General features: G+C 40.7%; 1 protein-coding gene across 8 annotated transcripts in view; it reads right to left on the bottom strand.

Annotated features, from left to right (window-relative positions):
• HIBCH (3-hydroxyisobutyryl-CoA hydrolase) overlaps positions 1-22795 on the bottom strand; it is a 146333-nt gene that overhangs the window by 5402 nt on the left and 118136 nt on the right. For 3 of the 8 annotated variants that reach the window (XM_035304237.3, XM_054257351.2, XM_008999089.5), the window contains 3 exons: positions 9087-9206; positions 4734-4767; positions 1116-1453 (listed from right to left, as the gene is read on the bottom strand). In XM_035304237.3, coding sequence (XP_035160128.3) covers positions 1338-1453; positions 4734-4767; positions 9087-9206 — 270 coding nt within the window. In that variant the 3' untranslated portion in view covers positions 1116-1337. Of the gene's footprint in view, positions 1-191; positions 302-1115; positions 1454-4733; positions 4768-5489; positions 5624-9086; positions 9207-22795 lie in introns of those variants that run through there. The other 5 variants (XM_078327082.1, XM_078327083.1, XR_013518842.1 and 2 more) reach the window with 3 other exon arrangements.

Raw genomic sequence — 22795 nt, 5'->3', positions numbered from 1 at the left:
GGCCAGGCTGGTCTCAAACTCCTAACCTCGTGATCCACCCACTTCGGCCTCCTAAAGTGCTGGGATTATAGGCGTGAGCCACCATGTCTGGCCTATCATGGCATCTACATTCCAGATTTGTTATGTAATTATTTGAAAGAAAAATGCTTCAGGTAAAGCAGATTAAGAACTGAGAAAACATAAAGCAGTACCTTCTGGGCTGCCATTTCTTCATCTATGAGAAGGTGCAGGACATGATCTTTAATGTCTTTTTCAGTTCTCCTGGCTCTTTCTTCTCATAAACCTGAAGTTCTCCTAGTTTCTAAAGAGTATGGGATGAAGGAGAAACTGAAACAAGTTACAAAATAAGTTATAAACTTACCTTTAGTTTAAAAATTACTCTTGTCTAGAACTTTAAGGTTCTGAATCTGGAATACCTCAAAAAGTACTTACTAACAATATCAATTATTGAATATATCTTTTGAACAAAAGTCGTCTTGCTTTCCATTTTTTTCCTCCTGATTTGAACCTTGTTTATAAGGATAATTATCACACAAAGTCTTAGGTAAATTATAAAAAAGAGTGTCTCTAAGAGATTGTAGTTTCCTAATTTCTCATTCTACTGGATTAACGAATACTGTGAATAACAAGAAAATAATGCTTTCACTTTCACCATGGGATGGTACTGATTATTTTAGGGAAGACCAAGGCTGAGTAATACTGAAGAGAGAACTTCATAAAAACCTTTTCTCTTTGCCCAAGATTTCTAATGTTTATAAAAGGAGCTCATCTGCTACAGTAACTGTTACTTTAAAACACACTCATATATGAAGAAAATTCTGAGGTATTAACACAGTATCCAAAACAATTTTCAGGGTCTTTTTTATATTCTATACCTAAGTTGATTTAACCAACATATAAGCCACTACCAAAAGCCAAATAAAGATCCCATTTCAGTTAGATATACTACTCAAGAAAGTATCTAAAAACCTTCATTTTTCCATCTTCTAAAGCAGGGATTGACAAACTTTTTCTGACAAAATCCAGACAGTAAATAATTAGGCTTTGTAGGCCTTACCATCTCTATTGCAACTACTCATTTCAAAGAAGCCACAGAAAATATATAAACAGATGAGTATAGCTAGTTCCAATAAAGCTTTATTTGTGAACTGTGATATTTCATGTAATTTTCACATGTCATGAAACATTAGTCTTTGATTTATTTTCCCAACCATTTAAAAATGCGGAAACCATTCTCAGCTTGCAGGGGATATAAAAACAGGCAGCAGGCTGGATTTGGCCCATGTGCTGGAGATTGCCAATCCATGCTACAAAATATTCCTTAAAAGCCTGTCCCCTCAAAATTTCAAATCATTGCTTCCCAAAGACTTAAAGTGATTATTCAAATATTCATCGGTAACTTCTTTTAGATCAGCTGGTTTCCATTTTGGACTCCGGTCTTTATCAATTAAAACTGTCAAGAGAAGATACAAATGTTAGTGCCTTTTTTTCTGGTAGTACCAGATTTTAATTACTGAATTAACAGTAACTGTCTTATGCTAGGCACATCTTTCTATAACACATTTTTCCCTCCAAGTTTTTACATGTGCTCTATTTTTCTAATTAAACCCCCAGGGATGGATAGCAATATACTTTTGATGATTGGTGTGGATATTTTCTAACTTCCTAAGCTGCATGTCTCTAGCTTTAATAAAGCCTACCCAATCCAGTGGTTTAAACGTTAGAATTCTTTTTTCTTCTTGAAATAAAATTGCAAATGAAACCACCATATTACAAAACAGCTAAAATCAGTGTTTAATTTAGAGCAAAGGCAGGAGAGGGCAGAGGGGCCAGATGTGCCTTCTAACCTCCTCCACATTGAATTTTGGGAGAAAATTAATTGCATAAGGTAGAGAAAAGGGGACTTCATGCATAATTAAATGTGTAACTGTTGTTCTGCTGAATCCTCCAGTTGGACAGCTCTGAATTTTTAAAAAATCAGGTTATCATGAAACCGAGTCCTCCTATTTCAGTGTAGTCATCACTATAGCCACATAGTATCCCCATAGGATTATGAGGCAATCTGTAACTTCTCCTAAAGAAGGGGAGAAGAATATCCAGTATACTGTAGTTATACAGATGGTATCATTTAGGAGACTGGGTGGAAGGTATGCAAGATCTCTGTATTATTTCTTACAACCTCATGTGAATCTACAATGATCTCAATATTTTTTTAAAGTAATAGTTGTGGCAGCAAATTTCAACCATGCTTAAAATGCACATAATTCTTGTGAAGAATGGAAATATTTAAATTTGGAAACTACAGTGAACTAGAAGAACCGAATTTAGCATTTAAAGACTAAAACAGTTAAAGCAGCAGTATGGAAACCAAGGACCAATGCTGCCTTGGTTGGTAGGGGGAAGGAAGCTTTTACATACAACAAAATGCAGATACCAGAGGTTTTGTTTTTAAGATTTAACTCTCCACTATGAGATTCCTGTATCAAATCAGTGGCAATATTAAACACTGATGTTCTGATCCCTACTATGTGAAAGTTTTATATTCAATGGACAGTGTAAACCAAGAATAACCATGGCACATTCTCTCTACAAGAATCTCTTCTGTAAGTTTTCCGGTCAATACTATCTCCTTGAGATCCCACTGAAGGACAAGAGGAAAGAGAATGTTAAACAAATTTGTTATTTTATTTCAAGCTAACATTTTTTTTTTTTACTATAATAGATACAACATAAGTGCTTGCCATGTAGGCAGCTCAGGTTTTTCAAGTCTCCTGAGACAACTACTACACGGAATTTGAGTGGGTATACAGCTCTACTAAGACAGTCTTTTTTTTTTCTTCTATAACCAGAAAGTAGTAATTTGTTCTAGATGTTAACAATTTTTAACAACTGTTAAATTTGCTATCTTACTTTAATTTGCTAATATGTTTTTATTATTAGCAAAATGCAGCAAACATTTGATTACACAAGAACACTACAGTTTTACTCAGAACAGATACTGCTTTCTGAATAAATAGTCTATACTGAAAGAGGCGGCCATATACTTTCTCTTCACTAAAACGTAGCCAGATAAGTAAGCACTTCCTTCATGAATAATAACTGCTTGGTTTCAACATTTTTTCCTCAAAATAACAGTATTTATCTAAAAACAATATCGTTTGTTTTAAGGAAGGCCTGTTACAACATATAATGAATACGTTAGCAATATAACCTAAGTAGCATACAGGTCCTCTAAAATCAGAGGTCTGGGCTGTAATCCATATGCAGCAAGAATTTGCAGAGGAATTCGTGAGGAAAATGCCTATTTTACTTAGTTTCTACAAGACACACAGCCATCTCCCCTGATCAACTCCATGTGCTGATTCCTAAAAATATTTTAATCAACTTCTTATTTTTGATATTGTGTCATGTCAGAAACGAAGAGAACTCTATAAGAGTGACCGGTGTTTATCAAAGCTTAAGAGCTCAGAGAGCATAATAACCTTTTATTCAGATAAAAAAGTATATCCAAGCTGGGCACAGTGGCTCACGTCTGTAATCACAGCACTTTGGGAGTCTGAGGAAGGTGGATCACAGGAGATTAGAAGTTTGAGACCAGCCTGGCCAACATGGTGAAACGCTGTTTCTACTAAAAATAGAAAAATTAGGCAGGCCTGGTGGCATGTGCCTGTAATCCCACCTACTCAGGAGGCTGAGGCAGGAAACTCACTTGAACCTGAGAGGTGGAGGTTGCAGTGGGCCAAGATTGCACCACTGCACTCCACCCTGTCTCAAAAAACAAAAAAAGTGTATCCAGAGTCTGCACTACAGTAAAATAATTAATAAAAATAGGAACATTAGATATGCAAATACATGCAGAGGGAATAACTCATTTTATACAACATAAATAACAGCTTTTTATAGGGATAAGAGTTACACATAAAAACGAATTGTTCCAAGTTTGCTAGAAAAAAAAGTCAAGTATTTCACTTGCTTTTTCTAAATACGTTGGCACTGGAGATTATAAGCAAAAATAGAACATATTAATAAGAAAATCTGCAGCTGTTACTAATGATGTCATATGGTCTTTTTCCCCAGCAATGTTTAACTGCTCAGGTACAGGCAAGAAGGTGGAAAGCAGGGTTAGATCACTGGTCAATTTTGCCAGGCCAGTACAAAAGCAGGAGAAAGGCAGGGGACTTGAGGGCTTTTTGTAAGGGAATAAATGCATATTTTAAAGGCAACAGCAGCAGGATGAGTTTACAAATTCAGTGCTGCACTTACCAGAGGTAGTACATGAGTATAGGGGCAGGATTACCTTATATATAAATTAGAGAGCAGTGGCCAAGTTATGTCCATTTTTAAGACACTATCAGTTTCAAGACTGATCTTCCTTTTCATATCCCAGATGGTAACATTTTTTTAAAAATATACACAATTTTACAATCTTTATAAAAGTTTAATTTTCACTACTAAAACAACTATGGGTTGAGTATTCTGTATCTGAAATGCTTGGGATCATAAGTGTTTCAGGTTTGAGATTTTTTTTTTTTTCAGATTTTGGAATATTTGCATTATACTTACAATCCAATGAACAATTCCTCTGAGTGTCATGTTGGTGCTCAAAAAGTTTCAGATTTTGGTACATTTTGGATTTTAGGATTTGGGGTACAGAATCTGTATCTTCTTTAATTAACAGCATATGCTCACAAATCCCATTTCCCCAAAATGGTAAGCTCCCATTTGCCACTTACGAGCTCTGACGCCTTCATGAAAGTCATGACCTCTCTGAAAGAAAATTGAGATTAAATTGGGATAATTTTTGGGTGTCATTATTCTGGGTGATCTTCTCTCTCCTCTATTCACTTCAGCCTTCCACTTTCATGGCCACAATCTGAACCATGATGTTTAGAGACTGAACCACGTCTAACACACTCTGATCACTACCTCCTAATCTTATTTGCTCCAGTATCTCCACTGCTACAAATCCTTGATCTTACTGAGGTCCCCTGATCCAATGACTTTCTCCCTATCTGCGCTGGCTTCACTTTGCTCTTCATGCAGCCCAATTTTAGCAGTCCTTTCAAATGATCACTTTCCTTTCAAAATGCTGTCATCTCCCTCACATCTTTTTCTCTTTTATAGAAACCCAGCAAAATCTTGGCACCAACTAAACCCTACCGTGTACCCCTTGCCTGCACTTCAGCAGCTACGTCTTGCTGCAGAAACTTGTACAACTGTGACTGGTTTCATTGAAAATTCATGATCAAAAATCTCAAATGGGCACAGAAAACTGCCGAACAATCCAAGGTCTCTTCCCTACTCCCTAAGATAATGATATAAAGTGTTTTCTGCCTTCTCAACCTCTACCCGTAGCGCGCACTCTTATTAAGTCTCAGCCAATTACTTAACCTCTGACTTCTATAAAAAAACAAGAACCCTTAGATGGGAAATCTTGTCTTCCGAGAGCACTAACACGTCTGCAGGCAACTGCGGCTATCTGCACATACCTCTCCTTTCAATGCCATGGAGGAAAGGACCATCCCCTTTTCAAAGAGCAGTCCTCCCTTGCATTCCAATTCACATCCCCTCTTATCTTCTTAAGGATGGACTTTGCTTGATGTGGACACTCACTTTTCTTTTTCTAGAATCATCAACGTAGGCAATATAATTGAGTGGCTAAATGCATGCAGTTCATTTACGTCTAGGTTCACATCCTGATTCAACTACATATTAACTTTGTGACCTTGGACTAGTAATTTCTCCAACTCCTAATCTCCTTATGTGAAAAGGTAATTTATACATCCATCCTAGGATTATTTTAATCCATATCCAAGCACAGTGTCTGACACTAAGAGTTCAGTAAATGTTAACTACCATTAGTATCTTCAACATAATTTTTTTCTCTATTGGATCATTCCCAATCATTTTTAAACATGTTCTAGTACCTTCCATCTTACAAAATAAAAAAGGAACCTCACTTGATTCCACAGTCTCAGCTTCTATCCTATTTCTCTTTCAAGAATATTTATCTACACATATTCTCTCCACTTCTTCACATCCCATTTTTCCTCTCCAACTAACTGCACTCTAACTTCTGCCCCCACTCCTCTAAAATGGCTTGCCAAAACCACCCATGATGTCAGCAATGCCAACGTCAAATGACGCTTCTAACCTCATCTACACTTTGGCAGTGTTCAACACTGTCCATTACACCTTCCTCCCTCAAACGTTCCTCTCTTTCTTTTGTGACACCACACTCTTCTGGTCCTCCTTCCTCTCCATCTTTTTTTTCCTTCCTACTGCTCTTTCTCTACCACACCTCAAAATGTCAGTGTTCCTTAGGGCTCAGGTCTGGACTCTCATTTTCTTTCTATGTGATCTTATCCATTCAGTGCTCAACATAGCAGCCTGAGTGATCAGTTCTTTAAAGCGTAAGATCATGGCATTCCTCTGCTCATAATCATCTAGTGACTTCCCATTTTACTCAGCCAAAGTCATTATAGAGACCATCAAGGCTTGTATGCTCTGCACAGCCTTTCTCTACACTGTTCCCTCTGGCCTTATGTCCCACTCACTACCACCTCTACCCCCCCATCCCCCTCCACACAGCCTCATGCTCCTGCCTCAGAGCTTTGTTCTTGCAGTTCCCTCTGCCTGGGATGCTCTTCCTCAGATAATTGCATGGCTCACTTCCTCACTTCTTTCAGGAATTCCCTCAAAGAACATTGCGGTGAGGGCTGAACTGGTCACCCTATCTATAATTCATCCCCCTGTTACCCTATATCACATATTCTGCTTCCTTTATTTTTTCTCCTTAATAATCATATAATATATATTTTATGTATGAATCTCATTTATAGTCTATTTCCCCATTATAAAGTAAGTTCCATGAAGGCAGGGATTTTGTCTGTTATCCTACTCTATTCCCCAAGATAATGATTTAAACTGTTTTCTGCCTTTTCAATCTCTACCCCTGGAGCATACCTAGGTACCTGGAACCTATGCACCTGGGTACCTCTAACAGTGCCTACCACATAGTAAGCACTCTTGTTTAGTAAATAATGCATCTCCAAGGTCTTTTTACCTGCTATTGGTGTCTTTCACACTTGAATCTCTGATCCTCTAAGCTCTAACTCCTAAATGCATTCCTTTCCTCACATCCATCAAGTCCTATCAATTCTATCTCCCACATGTGTCTCAAATGCATTTACTTCTCTTCACTGCCACCGCGCTTGTCTAAGCTCTACTATTTCACACCTGCATCAGTACAGGACATTGATATCTGGTCTCTAAACCGTTCTTGAACCCCTCAAACCCTGAGTCCACTTAGCAGCAATAATTTCCTTAAAGCAAACTGAATTGAATCAAATGAAAAATCAAATCACCCCCTGCTTAAGCCCAAGAGACTTCTCAACATACTCCCTTCTCATTCTTCAGGTCACAATGAAGTGACATCACAAAGATGTCTTCCCTAACCTACTTACTTAAAGCAGGTGTCCCATTGCCCCCCAACTCACTCCTGTCCCTGCCTCAATCTCTTCTATCACCAACCCTGTATGTTTTCTTTTAGCATACTTACTACAATTTGTAATTATTTCACTTATTTTGTTTACTCGTTCTTTATGGTCTCAGTAGACTAAACTCCATGAAAATAAAGGACTGTGTCTTCTTATTCAACAACCTAAGCCTAACACTGAGCATAGTGCCTGGCACATAGCTAACATATTTGCTGAGAGAATGAAGGCAGGAATCAATCAATCTAGGCAGTGCACTAGATTGAACTAGGCAGTTCATTGAAAACCATGGAATGTGTGAAGTATACAGGACAGTGGTCAAGAGTGTAGGCACCAGAGTAAGACTGCCTGGTTTCATATGCCATATCTCTGCCACTTAATAGTGGGAAAACCTAAGGCAGGTTACGTCACTATGCCACACAGTACCTATCCTCATAGAGATACCATAAGATTTAACGGAGAGAATGCATATAAAGTGCCTAGCGTAGTACCTGCACATATTAAACAATAGACATCAGCTACCATTTACATCCCACAAGAAGTGACTTTAAGACATGGCTAATAGAGTTATTTCTAACTAGATGAACTACTTTGAACATCTTTTGAACATAACTTTTTTTTTGTGACGGACAGAGTCTCGCTGTCACCAAGATGGAGTACAGTGATGCAATCTTAGCCCACTGGAACCTCCGCCTCCCAGGTTGGAGCGATTCTCCTGCCTCAGCCTTGTGAGTAGCTGGGACTACAAGCATATGCCACCACACCCAGCTGATTTTTGTATTTTTAGTAGAGACAGGGTTTCACCATGTTGGCCAGGATAGTCTGGATCTCTTGACTTTCTGATCTGCCAGTCTTGGCCTCCCAAAGTGCTGGTATTACAGGCATATGCCACCACACCAGACCGAACATCTTAATAACGATTACATTAAAGTCATTAGGAATGTCTGCTTTCCGGCTATTAAGCCAAATATTCCCTTTACTCCATATATTAGTCTAAATAATAAGATGCCTCTTAAGGGCCCTCTGAACATAAAGAATGATTCTGCCTTAAAAGAGTTTGTCATCTGAAAGAATAAATATAAATATGAAATGTTTCATGAAATCAATATTCCATATGATTGTTGTCAACTTTATGTTTACAATGGTACTTTTGTAATGCCCATTATTTAAAACATGTAACAGACTAATAACCTCCATTTGTGCATTTACTTTATATATACATGCTTATAAATAATCCCCTTAATTTTACCAATGAGGGAATTCACATTTACAGAGTTTACATGTCTTGCCCAAGGCCACAGAGACCATCTCTGAAAGACATGAATTTCTATTTTAAATTTTTCTGAGGTTAGCGAGCTTCTTACACTAACATGCAAATGTAATTCCTATTTTGTAAAGGCTTAATAACAATCTGGATAGCAGTACTTCCATACCTCTAAAGCTAACTGGCCTGCTGCGTGTTTGTAGAGCAAATTTACATGTGAATTTAGTTTTCTTGTTTGCACTTGGTATATTTTACAAGTTCTACCATAAACGTATGTTACTTTCAGAACTAAAAAAATGACAACAATTTTTTAATTTAATTCTTACCATACAAGCTTGACTCAGCCGATACTCCATAGTTAGTACTTCTTGCAAGGTCTTTGAAGACCCCTCCATGAGTTGCCTTAGTGTGATTTTTAGAGATGTTGGAGACATTTTATTAATTACCTTTTGGGGGAAAAAAATTTACTACGGTTAGTCCAATAGCTCCTTTATTGTCCATATAACAAATGAGCTGAGTGTCTATGTAAATCGTATTAAAATATGCCAAAATCTCATAAAAGATTATACCCTAGCTTAATTCTGCCAAAGCCCTGAACAAAGTTTTCTAATCTACTACAAAAACAAAACATCATTCTCCATATGGAATAAATTCTGTACCTGTGACTAAAGTAATAAATCCATATTTGTAGTTTGCCTAGCATAAATTATCCCAACTAGCTAACAGCAATTATACTTAAATAAAATTAATACACACCTTACACACCAATCATATTCATGGAGTGAAGGCAATAACGTATACAGATACAGTGGTCCATTTCCAAGACAAAGTGCCTTGAATTGGCTTAGGTCAGTAAACTACAGAAGAAACAGGATATACTAGGCCCCTGCTTGGACAGCCAATGCCTGCTTATTGGTTCCCCCTTCCTCCCTCTTCACCCCACTTAGTTGCGCTCACCCGAACCAAAGAAGTTTAGTCTAAGATAATAGTTTATTAGTCTGCAATATAGCTCACTTTGTCTGTTCTTATCAGCCTGCCCAGCTACTTAAGAGATAAGTCAAATAACTGAAAAGCCACTGAGCCAACTAGGATTGCAATGCCATTGTGGGCTGCAACAAAATCCAGCAAGACAATCCTAAAAGAAACACCTATAGCCCTGCCTAACAATCAATAGGTGACGTCCGGGAAGATCGTAACCCCATAGTACTCAGCCTATAAGGAACCAGGGGGGGCCTGCGCACTAAGGGATAAACTGTGGTGGGGCCAGGCGTAGTGGCTCATGCCTGTGATCCCAGCACTTTGTGAGGCCAAGGCAGGTCGATCACCTGAGGTCAGGAGTTGAGGACCAGCCGGACCAACATGGAGAAACCCCATCTCTACTAAACATACAAAATTAGCCAGGTGTGGTGGTACATGCCTGTAATCACAGCTACTCAGGAGGGTGAGGCAGGAGAATCGCTTGAACCTGGGAGGCAAAGGTTGTGGTAAGCTGAGATCACGCCATTGCACTCCAGCCCAGGCAACAAGAATGAAACTCTGTCTCAAAAACAAACAACCTACTGTGCTGGGTGTGCCTAAACACCAAACACCCGATCTTACAAGACCATCATTAAAAATCTCACTTTTGCTATTATTCAGGTCTCATGAGTCTATTCTGTGGGTTTGGACAGGTGAGCTGTTTCTCACAACTTGGTGGCCTGTATGCGGATCTCTGTGCCTGCATGGAGTGAGACTCCAGCAGAGAAGGGAGACGCATCCCACTTGACTTATGTGGCCTGCTCTGTCTGGATGTTTTGAGACTCCATGCGGAAGCCACAGACAAACCCAAGATTGTTATTCAGGAGGCAGTAGAGGGGACACAGGGAGAAAAGCAGGCACCATGGCAACCAGGCAACATCATGCACGAGCCAAAGTAGGAAAACTGGTCTGTAAGTACTGCCTTGGTGGTTGGGCCTTTTCAGCGGTCTCAGGGTGTGCAAGAAACCTCCAGTAAGGAGAGCTGAGTACACAGGGAAAACCTCAGGTGCAGAGACTAACCAAAGATGGGAAACAGGAATTCTAGGCCTAGGGAACAAAGAAAAGAGGCAACTAAAAAGATACCCTCTGACATTCTCCCAGGTATTTTGAAGGGATAATCCTCAAACCAGGAAAAAGGAAAAGCAAAAGATGATAAAGTATTGTTTTACCTGGCCCAAAAAGCCCATTTGTCAGCCTTCAGACTTTTGGCCTAAGTTTGGCTCAGATAAGGATTGGGTGTGCCAAGCTTTAACTCTCTACATGAATGATAAAACCCCATCCTCACAAGAGGACACGGATTATGTTCTTTGTTGTATTAGTAAATTAACCCCATGTTAACACAGGAAAGAGCCCTTGCCCAGTGAAAAGCCCTGAGATCCCCTAATACACTCCCCTCTGCCACATCTCACAAAGTAGAGGACAGGGAGATCAGGAGGCAATGGGAAGGTCGGAGGAAGAGGAATCTGGGGGTCATGAAGAACCTAAGCCCAATGCTCCCTTAATTCCTTATCCAAACTTGAGGAAAGAATTAGAGCAAAGTAAAAAGGACATTAAAAATTTCCCTATTTCTTCTAAACAGCAGGAGTCTAATATGTACTCTCTTAGAGAAGTCTTTATGGGACAGGGAGGAGTTGGGTTCGTGAGTGCACCTCTAACAAGCACTGAGGTTAGGAATTTTAAAAAGGAAATGAGGCCACTCTTGGAAGATCTCCTTGGTTTAGCAGAGTAGCTAGATCAATTTTCAGGACCCAATTTTTATGCTTAAGCTAAGATGATGTCAATCGTGAACATTCTGTTTACTGGGGAAGAGAGGAGAATAATTTGAAGGGCAGCCATAACCATTTGGGAAAGACAGCATCCTCCCAGGCAAGAAGTCCTCCCAACTGAGCAGAAATTCCCAAATGCAAATCCCAGTTGGGATAACAATAATCACAGAGATCGGGCCCAAATGCAGAACCTAAGGAAACTAATCATTAAAGTGATTAAAAAGTCCACTCCGAGGACACAAAATGTCTCAAAGGCATTTGAGATTCAACAGCAGCAGCAGCAGCAGCAGCAGTAGCAGCAAAAGAGACTCCCTCTGTGTTCCTGCAGAGGCTCAGGGATCAAATGAGAAAATATTCAGCATTAAATCCAGAGGACCCAGTAGGGAATGGCCTTTTAAAGATTAATTTTGTGACTAAAAGCTGGCCTGATATTACTAAGAAACTGCAAAAGATTAGTGGACGGAATGAAAAACCAATTAAGGAATCACTAAGGGAAGCTCAGAAGGTTTTTGTAAGAAGAAAGGGATAAAGAGAAAAAGAAAGGAGATTGGAAAGAGAAAGGGGAGGAAATGGCAAACTTAGAGGGCCAGAGAAAGAGTTAAGCTGCTGACCCTGAAGGCAAGGGAAAGCCTAGTGCACAGCTATGTGTGTGGGAGCTGCTGGACTAAGCAGCTGAGACAGGGCAGGCAGTGTAAGACACTGTGCAGGCATGGTGGTGCCCAGAGAAAGAGTCGGAGCTGTCTGTCAGACGTGGGGGAGCCAGGGTACAGCACAGCTCAGCTCATGCAGAGAGAAAGAGGAAGAAACTGAGTGTGAGGGAAAAAGGAAATAGGGGATGTCAGATAGAGAGAGATAGAAGAAGATTATGAGTGAGAGAGACTGGAAAAGACAAAGATCAAAGAGAGATACAAAAGATAAGACTGGGGAGAGATATACTGTAAAAGAAGAAAGAATAGAAGAGGAGGCCAGGCACCATGGCTCACACCTGTAATCCCAGTTCTTTGGGAGGCCAAGGTGGGCGAATCATGAGGTCAGGAGTTCGAGACCAATCTGGCCAACGTAGTGAAACCCCGTCTCTACTAAAAATGTAAAAAAAAATTAGCCAGGTGTGGCAGTGTGCACCCAAAATCTCAGTTACTCAGGAGGCTGAGGCAGAAGAATTGCGTGTATCCCAGAGGCGGAGGTTGCAGTGGGCTGAGATCACGTCATTGCACTCTAGCCTGGGCAATAGTGTGACTCCGTCTCAAAAAAAAAAAAAAAAGTACAAGAGGAAATAAGAGGATGTGGAGAGGTTGCCAGGGCTCGGGGAAGGTTCTAGAGGCTCAAGAAACAAGGAGGTGCAGAAAAAGGGTACAGTGTGGACACTGAGAAGGGAAAGAGCCCAAGGTGATGCAAGTGAGAAAAGGATATGGAAGAGAGTCTAGGAGCAGGAGCGGACTATCTGGCTGTTTGTCAGAAGGCAGTAGAAAGGATTCAGGTTATGGAAGGGTAAATGGATGACATGATCATTAAGGTTTTGTTGTTGTTTAACTGAGAGGCTATAAGTCCACCAGGGTCAGCTGTCAGTAAGGCTTCAGAAGGGTTGGGGGGCTACATAAGGAAGATCAGAACTAGGGTTGTAAACTCAAATAACTACAGGGCCAGCAAATGATGAGAAGGAGGGCTGCAGGGCTGGGTGGGGACTGTAGCTAACTGAGGAAGGTGCACTCTGTTAAAGGGGCTACAGCTGCTCAGCAGTTTTTACAGGGCCAACCCTGTTCTGCCAAATTGTCTGCTTTGTCAGAGGCCAGAATTCTAATTTTTTATGCAAAACGGGATTTTTAAGTGCTGGTAATCAGTTGAAAAAACTTAAAAACTCAATACAAACAAAAGAGGATGCCAGTTTACAATCCCTGAGATAGAGCTGGTGCTGGGGAGAAGTCTGCCAAGATGCTTTAAAGTGGCATGCATAAAAGTTCTGTTTCCCAGAGCGTTGCTGGGCTGGGGAAGGATCCTTGCAGCAGAGGAGGAGGAAAAGTCACTAAGTCCCCTCCCAGAGTGAAGCAAAACAAAGACCATTTGTCCAGGAATACAAATGGTGGAGCTCCTGGCCTGCCAAGGAGAGGAATGGTGTCTTCAAAGCTAAGAAAGAGGAAGTGAGGACAGAGCCAGGGATGCCTGTGCTAATGAAAGTGCCCCTCAGGAAAGACACCACAGGCTGGCAGCTCTTCAAACCAGCAGCTCTTGGCCCAGTGCCAGACCCAGCAGGGCCTGGCCAAAGGCTCCCTGTGAGGCCAGCTGGGCAGTCCCTTGCTTCCCCAAGTTCCTCCTGGGGTCAGTGGGCTCTGGGGAAGTGCCCAACCTAACTCCAGCTAGTTTCTTATGGTAAGGAGAGGAAAGTAAGAAGGCATCAGACTGTAACTGTTTAGATATCATAGAATATCAAACTAAAGTTGAATCAGACCTTAAAAAAACTCCATAATGGAATATGGCTGTTTGTGCATGTTATCATCTCAAGTAACAGATGGCAAAAGACTTGTGTAATAGATGGCTATGCTGTCACTGATGGAAACAAACAATCCTTATGTAAAAAAGGTAGATTACCCAATAATTGTTAAGTCCAACCCTGTGAATTATATGCTCTTAACCAGGCCCTAAGGCTCCTAGAAGGCCAAGAAGGCACTATATATACCAATTCCAAATATGCGGATGGAGTAATACGCACCTTTGAAAAGATCTGAACAAAGCAGGGCCTAATAAATGCAGGAGGACAGAACCGGTTCATAGAAAATTGGTCAAACAAGTTTTTAAAAAGCCCCTGCTTCCAGCAGATAGCCATAGTTTATGTACATGGCCATCAGAAAGAAAACATTATAAAAGCTGTAGGAAACAGGCTTGCAGATAAAGCTGCTAAGCAAGCCTCCCAGGAGGAAAAAGTTCAACTGTTTGGTCTAATTCCAGACATCCCTGAGGTGGTATTAAGATCCCAATATTCCAAAGAGGAGGAGGAAAAGCTGGGAAAATAGGGGCCACTCAAACAGAGAATGGGAGGTAGGTGCTCCCTAATGGGAGAAAAACAATAAGCAAACCCATAATGAGAGAACTGATACCCATGCTGCATAAGGGACGTCACTGGGGTTCCCAGGCCATGTGTAACGCAATACTCAAGAATTATGAGTGTATAGAGATTTATACCCTTGCTAAACAAGTGTGTAGGAGTTGTGTGACCTGCCAGAAAATAAACAAAAAGGTAAAGGGCCAGGCACAGTGGCTCATGCCTGTAATCCCAGCACTTTTAGAGGCTGAGGCAAGCAGTTCAGGTTATGGAAGGGCAAATGAATGAAATTACCACTAAGGATTTGTTGTTGTTTTACTGAAAGGCTGTAAATCCACCAGGGGCAGTTGTCAGTAAGGCTGCAGAAGGGCAAGAACACCTGAGGTCAGGAGTTCAAGACCAGCCTGGCCAACATGGTGAAACCCCATCTCTACGAAAACTACAAAAATTAGCTGGGCCTGGAGGCATGTGCCTGTAATCCTACCTACTCGGGAGGCTGAGGCAGCAGAACAGTTTGAATCTGGGAGGCGAGGCTGCAGTGAGTCAAGATTGCACCACAGCACTCCAGCCTGGGTGACAGAGTAAGACTCCAACTCAAAACAAAACAAAACAAAAAACACAGACTACCAGAAAAACGTCTCCTGTGTTAAGGCCATTTCAAAGCATTCTCATATTTAGGCAGGATTACTAACCTTCCTACTATGAAAACCAAAGACCATTAAAAAAAAAAATCATACACTGGGCATATCCTCCACCCTGCCACCCCTTAGGTTAAAAAATCCTCCAACTTGAACCCCACTTCTTGAGTTCACAGGTCACCACCACTTCCAGTCTGGCGACTCCATGCTAATTAAAACCTGGAAAAAAGACATGCTCCACCCAAACTGGCAAGGTCCCTATCAACTGCTCCTGATCACTGACACAGCCATATGAACAGCTGAACAGGGGTGAACACCTTACACTCAGGTCAAGACTCATAAATGAACCCCCCAAAAGAAAGGGAAAAGGGTGAATGTGGAGTGTATAAATCACCTAAGAAACCCTTAAAGCTAACTATAAGGAAAACCTAAAAGGAAGCTATGAGCAGGCTCCATCATTGGGGGTGGATATGGTTAGGATTAATCCTAACACAAGGGGTGAAAGAAGACCTAAGTGTTGGATAGGGCCCAGTACTAGGGGTGGAAAGAAGGAACTATCCAATCAAACCAATAGTCAATGTAACTAAAACCTCCATCCCCACCCCACAAACTATAAAGTTTAATGCCTGCCAAGTCTCATCTTGCAGGAATTTAGAAAACCAAAGGCAATTGTCACAAGCAGACAAATACCTATGTCCTAAAACAGACCTTTATTGGGCCCCCTCAGAAAAGCCCTGTGCTAGCTGGAATCAGGTCTGGTGGACCACTCAACATCAAGGCCAGGTGAGTCATTCTTCCAAAACCAAACCCGTAAAGAATAAAATATAAGGGGCCCATGCCACCTAACTGTAAACATTTAAAATGCAATCATATATTAATTACCATAAACAACCCAGCTTCTCTAGACCAGGACCACAAGAAGTAAAAATGAGCAATAAATATCTCAGGAAGGGATCCCGTGGGACGGTTAGCTCTTCGGCAAGTCACCAATCCCACCTCAAGTCCACCCAGAATTACTTTAACTCCCGGTCCCACTACTTCCTTTAACCCCACCACACAATGACCCTAAAAGAATAAAAATAATTAAGGTAACTTAAGGCAAACTTTAAAAGTTAAGACTGGAGAAAACGTGATTATATATTTAGAAGACCCCATTGTCTCAGCCCAAAATTTCTTTAAGATGATAAATAACTTCAGGAAAGTCTCAGGATACAAAATCAATCAATGTGCAGAAATCACAAGCATTCCTATACACCAATAACAGACAAATAGCCAAATCATGAATGAACTCCCATTCACAATTGCTACAAAGATAATAAAATACCTAGGAATACAACAAACAAGGAATGTGAAGGACCTCTTCAAGGAGAACTACAAACCACTCTCAAAGAAATAAGAGAGGACACAAACAAATGGAAAAACATTCCATGCTCATGGTACTGAAGAATCAATATCGTGAAAATGGCCATACTGCTCAAAGTAATTTATAGATTCAATGCTATCCCCATCAAGCTACCACTGACCTTCTTCACAGAACTGGAAAAAAAACACCTTAAACTTCCTATGGAACCAAAAAGGAACCCACATAGCCAAGACAATCCGAAGCCCCAAAAAAGAAAAGAAAAAAAAAAAAGAAGAAAGCTGGAGACATCACAATACCTGACTTCAAACTATATACTACAAGGCTACAGTAATCAAAATAGGATGGGTTATGAAAAATTAAGGCTTCTTCCAAAAATGCTAAATAGTTCATGTTCAAAAGCCATTGACCCAGAAACAGACTCCCATCTATCTACAGTCATTTGATTTTTGACAAAAGGCACCGATGCAATCCACTGGGGAAGAAAAATTTTTCAACAAACTGTGCTGGAACAATTTTATAACAATGTGAGAAAAATTAACCTGGACTTCTATATTTTATACTATGCTCAAAAAATTAATGTGAGATAGATTTAAACCTAAACAAAAAAGCAGTAACTAGAAATCTTCCAAAAGAAAGCACAGTACGGTATTTTGCAAGTAGGTAAACTTTTCTTAGCACACAGAAATCAGTACTCATAAAAGAGAAAAACAAAGATAAATTAGACTTCCTCAAAATTAAAAACATTTGATCATCAAAAAATTATTGTAATATACCACATTAATAGAGAAAGGGCAAAAGAGTCATATGATCATCTCAATAGGTGCAGAAAAAAATATGATAAAATCCAACACTCATTCAATACAATAATTTAAAAAACTCTCTTCACCAACTAGGCATAGAATTAACTTCTTCACACTGATAAAGAATATCCACAGAAAACCTATAACAATCAATATTTTTAATGTTCTTTAAAGCTTTCCCCTTAAGACTGGGAATAAGACAAAGATGGCTACTATCATCATCTCTACTGAATATTGTGTTGGTGGTGTTAGCCAGTACAGGAAGTTGGTGAGAAGGGAGAAATAAAGGGGGTATGAGAGGGAGGGAGAGTGGGAAGAAGGAGGGAAGGGAGGGGAAGGAGGGAGGAGAAAGGGGAGAAAGGGGAGGGAGGGAAGAGGGGGAGGGAGGGAGGGAGGGGAGGAGGAGGGGAAGGGAGGGAGGGATCAGAGGGAGAGGAGGGGAGGAAGGAAAGGAGGGAGGGAGGGGAGGGGAGAGGAGGAAGGGAGGGAGAAGAGGGAAGGGAGGGAGGGAGAGGAAGGGAGAAAAGGAGAGGAGGGAAGAAAGGAGAGGAGGGGAGGAAGGGAGGGAGGGAGAGGAGGGGAGGAAGGGAGGGAGGGAGAGGAGGGGAGAAAGGGAAGGAGAGAGGGGAGGGGAGGAAGGGAAGGAGAGAGAGGAGGGGAGGAAGGGATGGAGGGAGAAGATGGAAGAAAGGGACGGAGGGAGGGAGAGGATGGGAGGGAGGGGGAAGAAGGGAGAGAGAGGAGGGGAGGAAAGAGAGGGAGGGAGGGAGGGGAGGGGGGAGGAAGGGAAAGAGGAAAGGAGGGGAAAAAGGGAGAGAAGAAAGGAAGGGAGGAAGGGAAAGAGGAAGGGAGGGGAAGGAAGAAGGGAGGGGAGAGAGGAAGGGAGGGGAGGAAGGGAGGCAGTGAAAGGAGAAAAGGAAAAGAAGGAATAAAGAAAGAAGGAAAGAAGACATTATGTATACAAATGATGAAAATTCAAAGTAATCTGCAAACCATAAATAACTCATTTAAAAAATAAGTGAGTTTAGCAAAACCATTAGATACAAGGTCAATACATAAAATTTAATTTCAGGGCAGCATGGTGGCTTACACTTGTAATCCCAACACTTTGGGAGGCCAACCCTGGATTTTTTTTTTTTTTTTTTAAGGAAAATCTAAAACAGTTTACGCAATCACTTTGTAAGAAGTCAGTAAAAACATAACAGTTAAATTGACAGGTAGGAAAAGCCCCAAATAATGAATTCCTATTCTGCATTATGGTTGACCTGAGGTCAGGAGTTCAAAACCAGCCTGGACAACATGGTAAAACCCTGTCTTTACTAAAAATACAAAAATTAGCCAGGTGTGGTGGTAGGGACCTGTAATCCCAGCAACTCAGGATGCTGAGGCACAAGAATCATTTGAACCCAGGAGGCGGAGGTTGCAGTGAGCCAAGATTGCACCACTGCACTCCAGCCTGGGCAATAGAGCAAGACTGTCTCATGTATTTATTTCTATATATCAAAAAATAGAAAATTAAATTTTAAAATGACACCACGTGAACATGCATCAAAACCCACCAAATACCTAGGGATAAACCCAAAGAAACATATGCAAATGCAAGTATTCTACAAAAACGATTCAACACCTGCTTTCCTTTGGGGAATTTGGAATTTGGAATTTGGGTATATGCTAGGCAGAGTGCCCATACTACGAGTCCCCAATAAAATTCCTGCGCACCAAGTTTCTAATGTGCTTCACAAGATCTCAACTAGTTGCTGGAAGTGTTAGTCTCCACTGGAAGAGGACTCTTAGGTGCTTACACCTGGCTTCTTCCAGACTCCATCCTGTATGCTTCTCCCTTTGCTGATTCTGCTTTGTATTCTTGTGCCACAAGAGTATAATTATACGTTGGTGCAGAACAATTGTACTTTTTGCCATCAATTTTATGACAAAAACCATAATAATATATGCTGAGTCTTTATAGTGGGTTGCCAAACTCGGTAGGCGGGGATCTTATAAATTTGTTTAGTTCCTTGTAGATTCTAAATATTATACTTTTGTCAGATGGATAGATTGCAAAATTTTTCTCCCATTCTGTAGGTTATCTGTTCATTCTGATGACAGTTTCTTTTGCTGTACAGCATAGATCCCATTTGTCAATTTTGGCTTTTGTTGCCATTGCTTTGGTGTTTTAGTCATGAATTCTTTGCCCATGCATATGTCCTGTGAGGGAATCTGTGAAGATCGCTCCTGCTGAGGCCCCTGGGAAATGGGCCTCGCCATACGGTGAGCTTGAGCCCGGACACAGATCCCCGGTTGGGGGAGTCGAGCTGAGGGAAAGTAGGAACCGAGAGAGGAACTATATGTTATCCAAAATAATTAACAGACATTACTTTATGGATATGAGGACTTGGGAGGCATTGTGTCTACTTTCGGCTTCTTATGGTTTATTGTCTCATTGTGTTCATTTTGGACCCGTGTTACCTTCATTGCAATATATTAACTTAAATATTTACACTTGGTAACTTACTTACCGTAACTTACAGGGCATAAGTGTAACTTATTTACCATAGCTTACAGGGCGTAACTGTAATTTACTTACCTTGACCTATTGGGCATAACCTACTTACTGGAAGTAACCTACTTACTGCGCGTAGCCTACTTACTGAGCTTAACTTACTTACTGGGCGTAACTTGCTTACTGTAACTTAAGTACGTTAATCTGGTGTAAACAACTTTAACTTCAGAAAAGTATATAATGAAACACATTGCAGAAATAAAATTGCTGCATGAGCATAGCGCATGTAGCCCTCCAGACCTCGCCTTTTCTGTCTCCTTTTTTCCAGCGCGCGCTCTCTTCCAGGTTTGGGACCCTCTCGCTGGACGAGATTCCTGGGCTCGCGTTCAGTTCACAACAGTCCTGAATGGTATTGCCCAGTTTTTCTTCTAGGATTTTTATGATTTTAGGTCTTACATTTAAGTCTTTAATATATCTTGAGTTAATTTGTGTATAAGGTGTAAGGAAGGAGTCCCATTTCAGTTTTCTACATATGGCTGGCCAGTTTTCCCAGCATCATTTAGTAAATAGGGAATCCTTTCCTCATTGCTTGTTTTTGTCAGGTTTGTCAAAGATCAGATGGTTGTAGATGTGTGGTGTTATTTCTGAGGCCTCTGTTCTGTTCCATTGGTCTATATATCTGCTTTGGTACCAGTATCATGCTATTTTAGTTACTGTAGCCTTGTAGTGTAGTTTGAAGTCAGATAGTGTGATGCTTCCAACTTTGTTCTTTTTGCTTAGGATTCTCTGAGTGTATGGGCTCTTTCTTGGTTCCATACAAAATTTAAAGTAGTTTTTTTCTAGATCTGTGAAGAAAGTCAATGATAGCTTGATGGGAACAGTACTCAATCTATAAATTACTTTGGGCACTATGGCCATTTTCATGATAATAAATCTTCCAATCCATAAGCATGGAATGTTTTTCCATTTGAGTCCTCTCTCAAAATTTTGTTGAGAAGTGGTTTGTAGTTCTCCTTAAAGAGGTCGTTCATGTCCCTTGTAAATTGTATTCCTAGGTATTTCGTTCTCTTTGTAGCAATTGTAAATGGGAGTTCCCTCATGATTTGGTTGTCTATTTTTGGTATATAGGAATGCTTGTGATTTTTGCACATTGATTTTGTGTCCTGAGATTTTGCTGACTTTGCTTATCACCTTAAGGAGTTTTTGGGCTGAGACAAAGGGGTTTTCTAAATATACAATCATGGCATCTGCAAACTGAGACAATTTGACTTCCTCTCTTCCTATGTGAATATCCTTTCTTTCTTTCTCTTGTCTGAATGCCCTGGTCAGAACTTCCGATACTATGTTGAATAGGGGTGGTGAGAGAGGGCATCCTTGTCTTGTGCCAGTATTCAAAGGGAACACTTTCAGCCCATTGGCTATGGGTTTGTCATAAATATTGGTATGATATTGGCTATGGATTTGTCATAAATAGTTCTTATTATTTTGAGATACCTTCCCTCAATACCTAGTTTATTGTTTTCAGCATGAAGGGTGCTGAATTTTATTGAAGAACTTTTCTGCATCTATTAAGATAATCATGTGGGTTTTGACACTGGTTCTGTTTGTATAATGGATACATTTATTCATTTGCATATGTTGAACCAGCCTTGCATCCCAGGCATGAAGCCAACTTGATTTGTGGTGGATAAGCTTTATGATGTGCTTCTGGATTTAGTTTGCCAGTATTTTATTGGGGATTTTTGCATCGATTTTCATCAGGGATATTGGCCTGAAATTTTCTTTTATTGCCAGGTTTTGTTATCAGGATGATACTGGCCTCATAAAATGGGTTAGGGAGGAGTCCCTCTTTTTCTATATTCAGAAGGAATGGCACCAGGTCCCCTTGAGAAAGGACCCCACTACATGACCAACAATTTATGCTGTAAATTTTTCTCCCATCCTTCCCCAAGGAGACCTCTGGCCTTTTTGCAGGGTAATTGCACTGAAAAAAGGGAAATAATCAAACCTTTCAGGAACTACTAGACACTGACTCTGTGCTGACATTGATTCCAGGGACTCAAAACGTCATTGTGGTCTTCCAGTTAAAGTAGGGGCTTATGGTGGTCAAGTAATTAATAAAGTTGTTGCTCAGGTCTGACTTAGAGTAGGTCCAGTAGATCGCTGGACTCATCTTGTGGTTATTTCCCCAGTGCCAGAATGCATAATTGGCATGAACATACTTAGCAGCTGGCAGAACCTCCCCCACCACTCCGATTGGCTCCCTGCCTGGTAGGGTAAGGGCTATTACGGTGGGAAAGGCCAAACAGAAGCCATTAGAGCTGCCTCTACCTAGTAAAATAGTAAATCCAAAACAATATTGTACTCCTGGAGGGATTGTGGAGATTAGTCCTATGATCAAGGACTTGAAAGATGCAGGGGCAGTGATTCCCACCACATCCCCTTTCAACGCTCCCATTTGGCCTGTGCAGAAGACAGCTGGATCTTGGAGAATGAAAGTGGATTGTCATAAGCTTAACCAGGTGGTAACTCCAATTTCAGCTACTTTACCAGATGTGGTTTCATTGTTTCAGCAAATTAACACATTTCCTGTTACCTGGTATGCAGCCACTGACTTGGCAAATGCCTTTTTCTCCATTCCTGTCCATAAAGCCCACCAGAAGCAATTTGTCTTCAGCTGGCAAGGCCAGCAACACACCTTTACTGTTATACCTCAGGGATATATATACTCTCTCTACTTGTGTCATAACCTTATTTGGAGAGACCCTGATCACTTTTCACTTCTGCAAGATACCACACCGGTCCATTACATTGATGACATTATGCTGACTGGATCCAGCGAGCAGAAAATACACGGGACTTACTGGTGAGATATCTGTGTGCCAGAGGATGGGAAATAAATCCGACTAAAATTCAG

The sequence above is a fragment of the Callithrix jacchus genome, chromosome 6 (genome assembly GCF_049354715.1).
Source record: "Callithrix jacchus isolate 240 chromosome 6, calJac240_pri, whole genome shotgun sequence".
NCBI classification, from domain to species: Eukaryota; Metazoa; Chordata; class Mammalia; order Primates; family Cebidae; genus Callithrix; species Callithrix jacchus.
The sequence above is the reverse complement of the archived record's forward strand: the minus strand, read 5'-3'. Positions and strand labels throughout refer to the sequence as shown.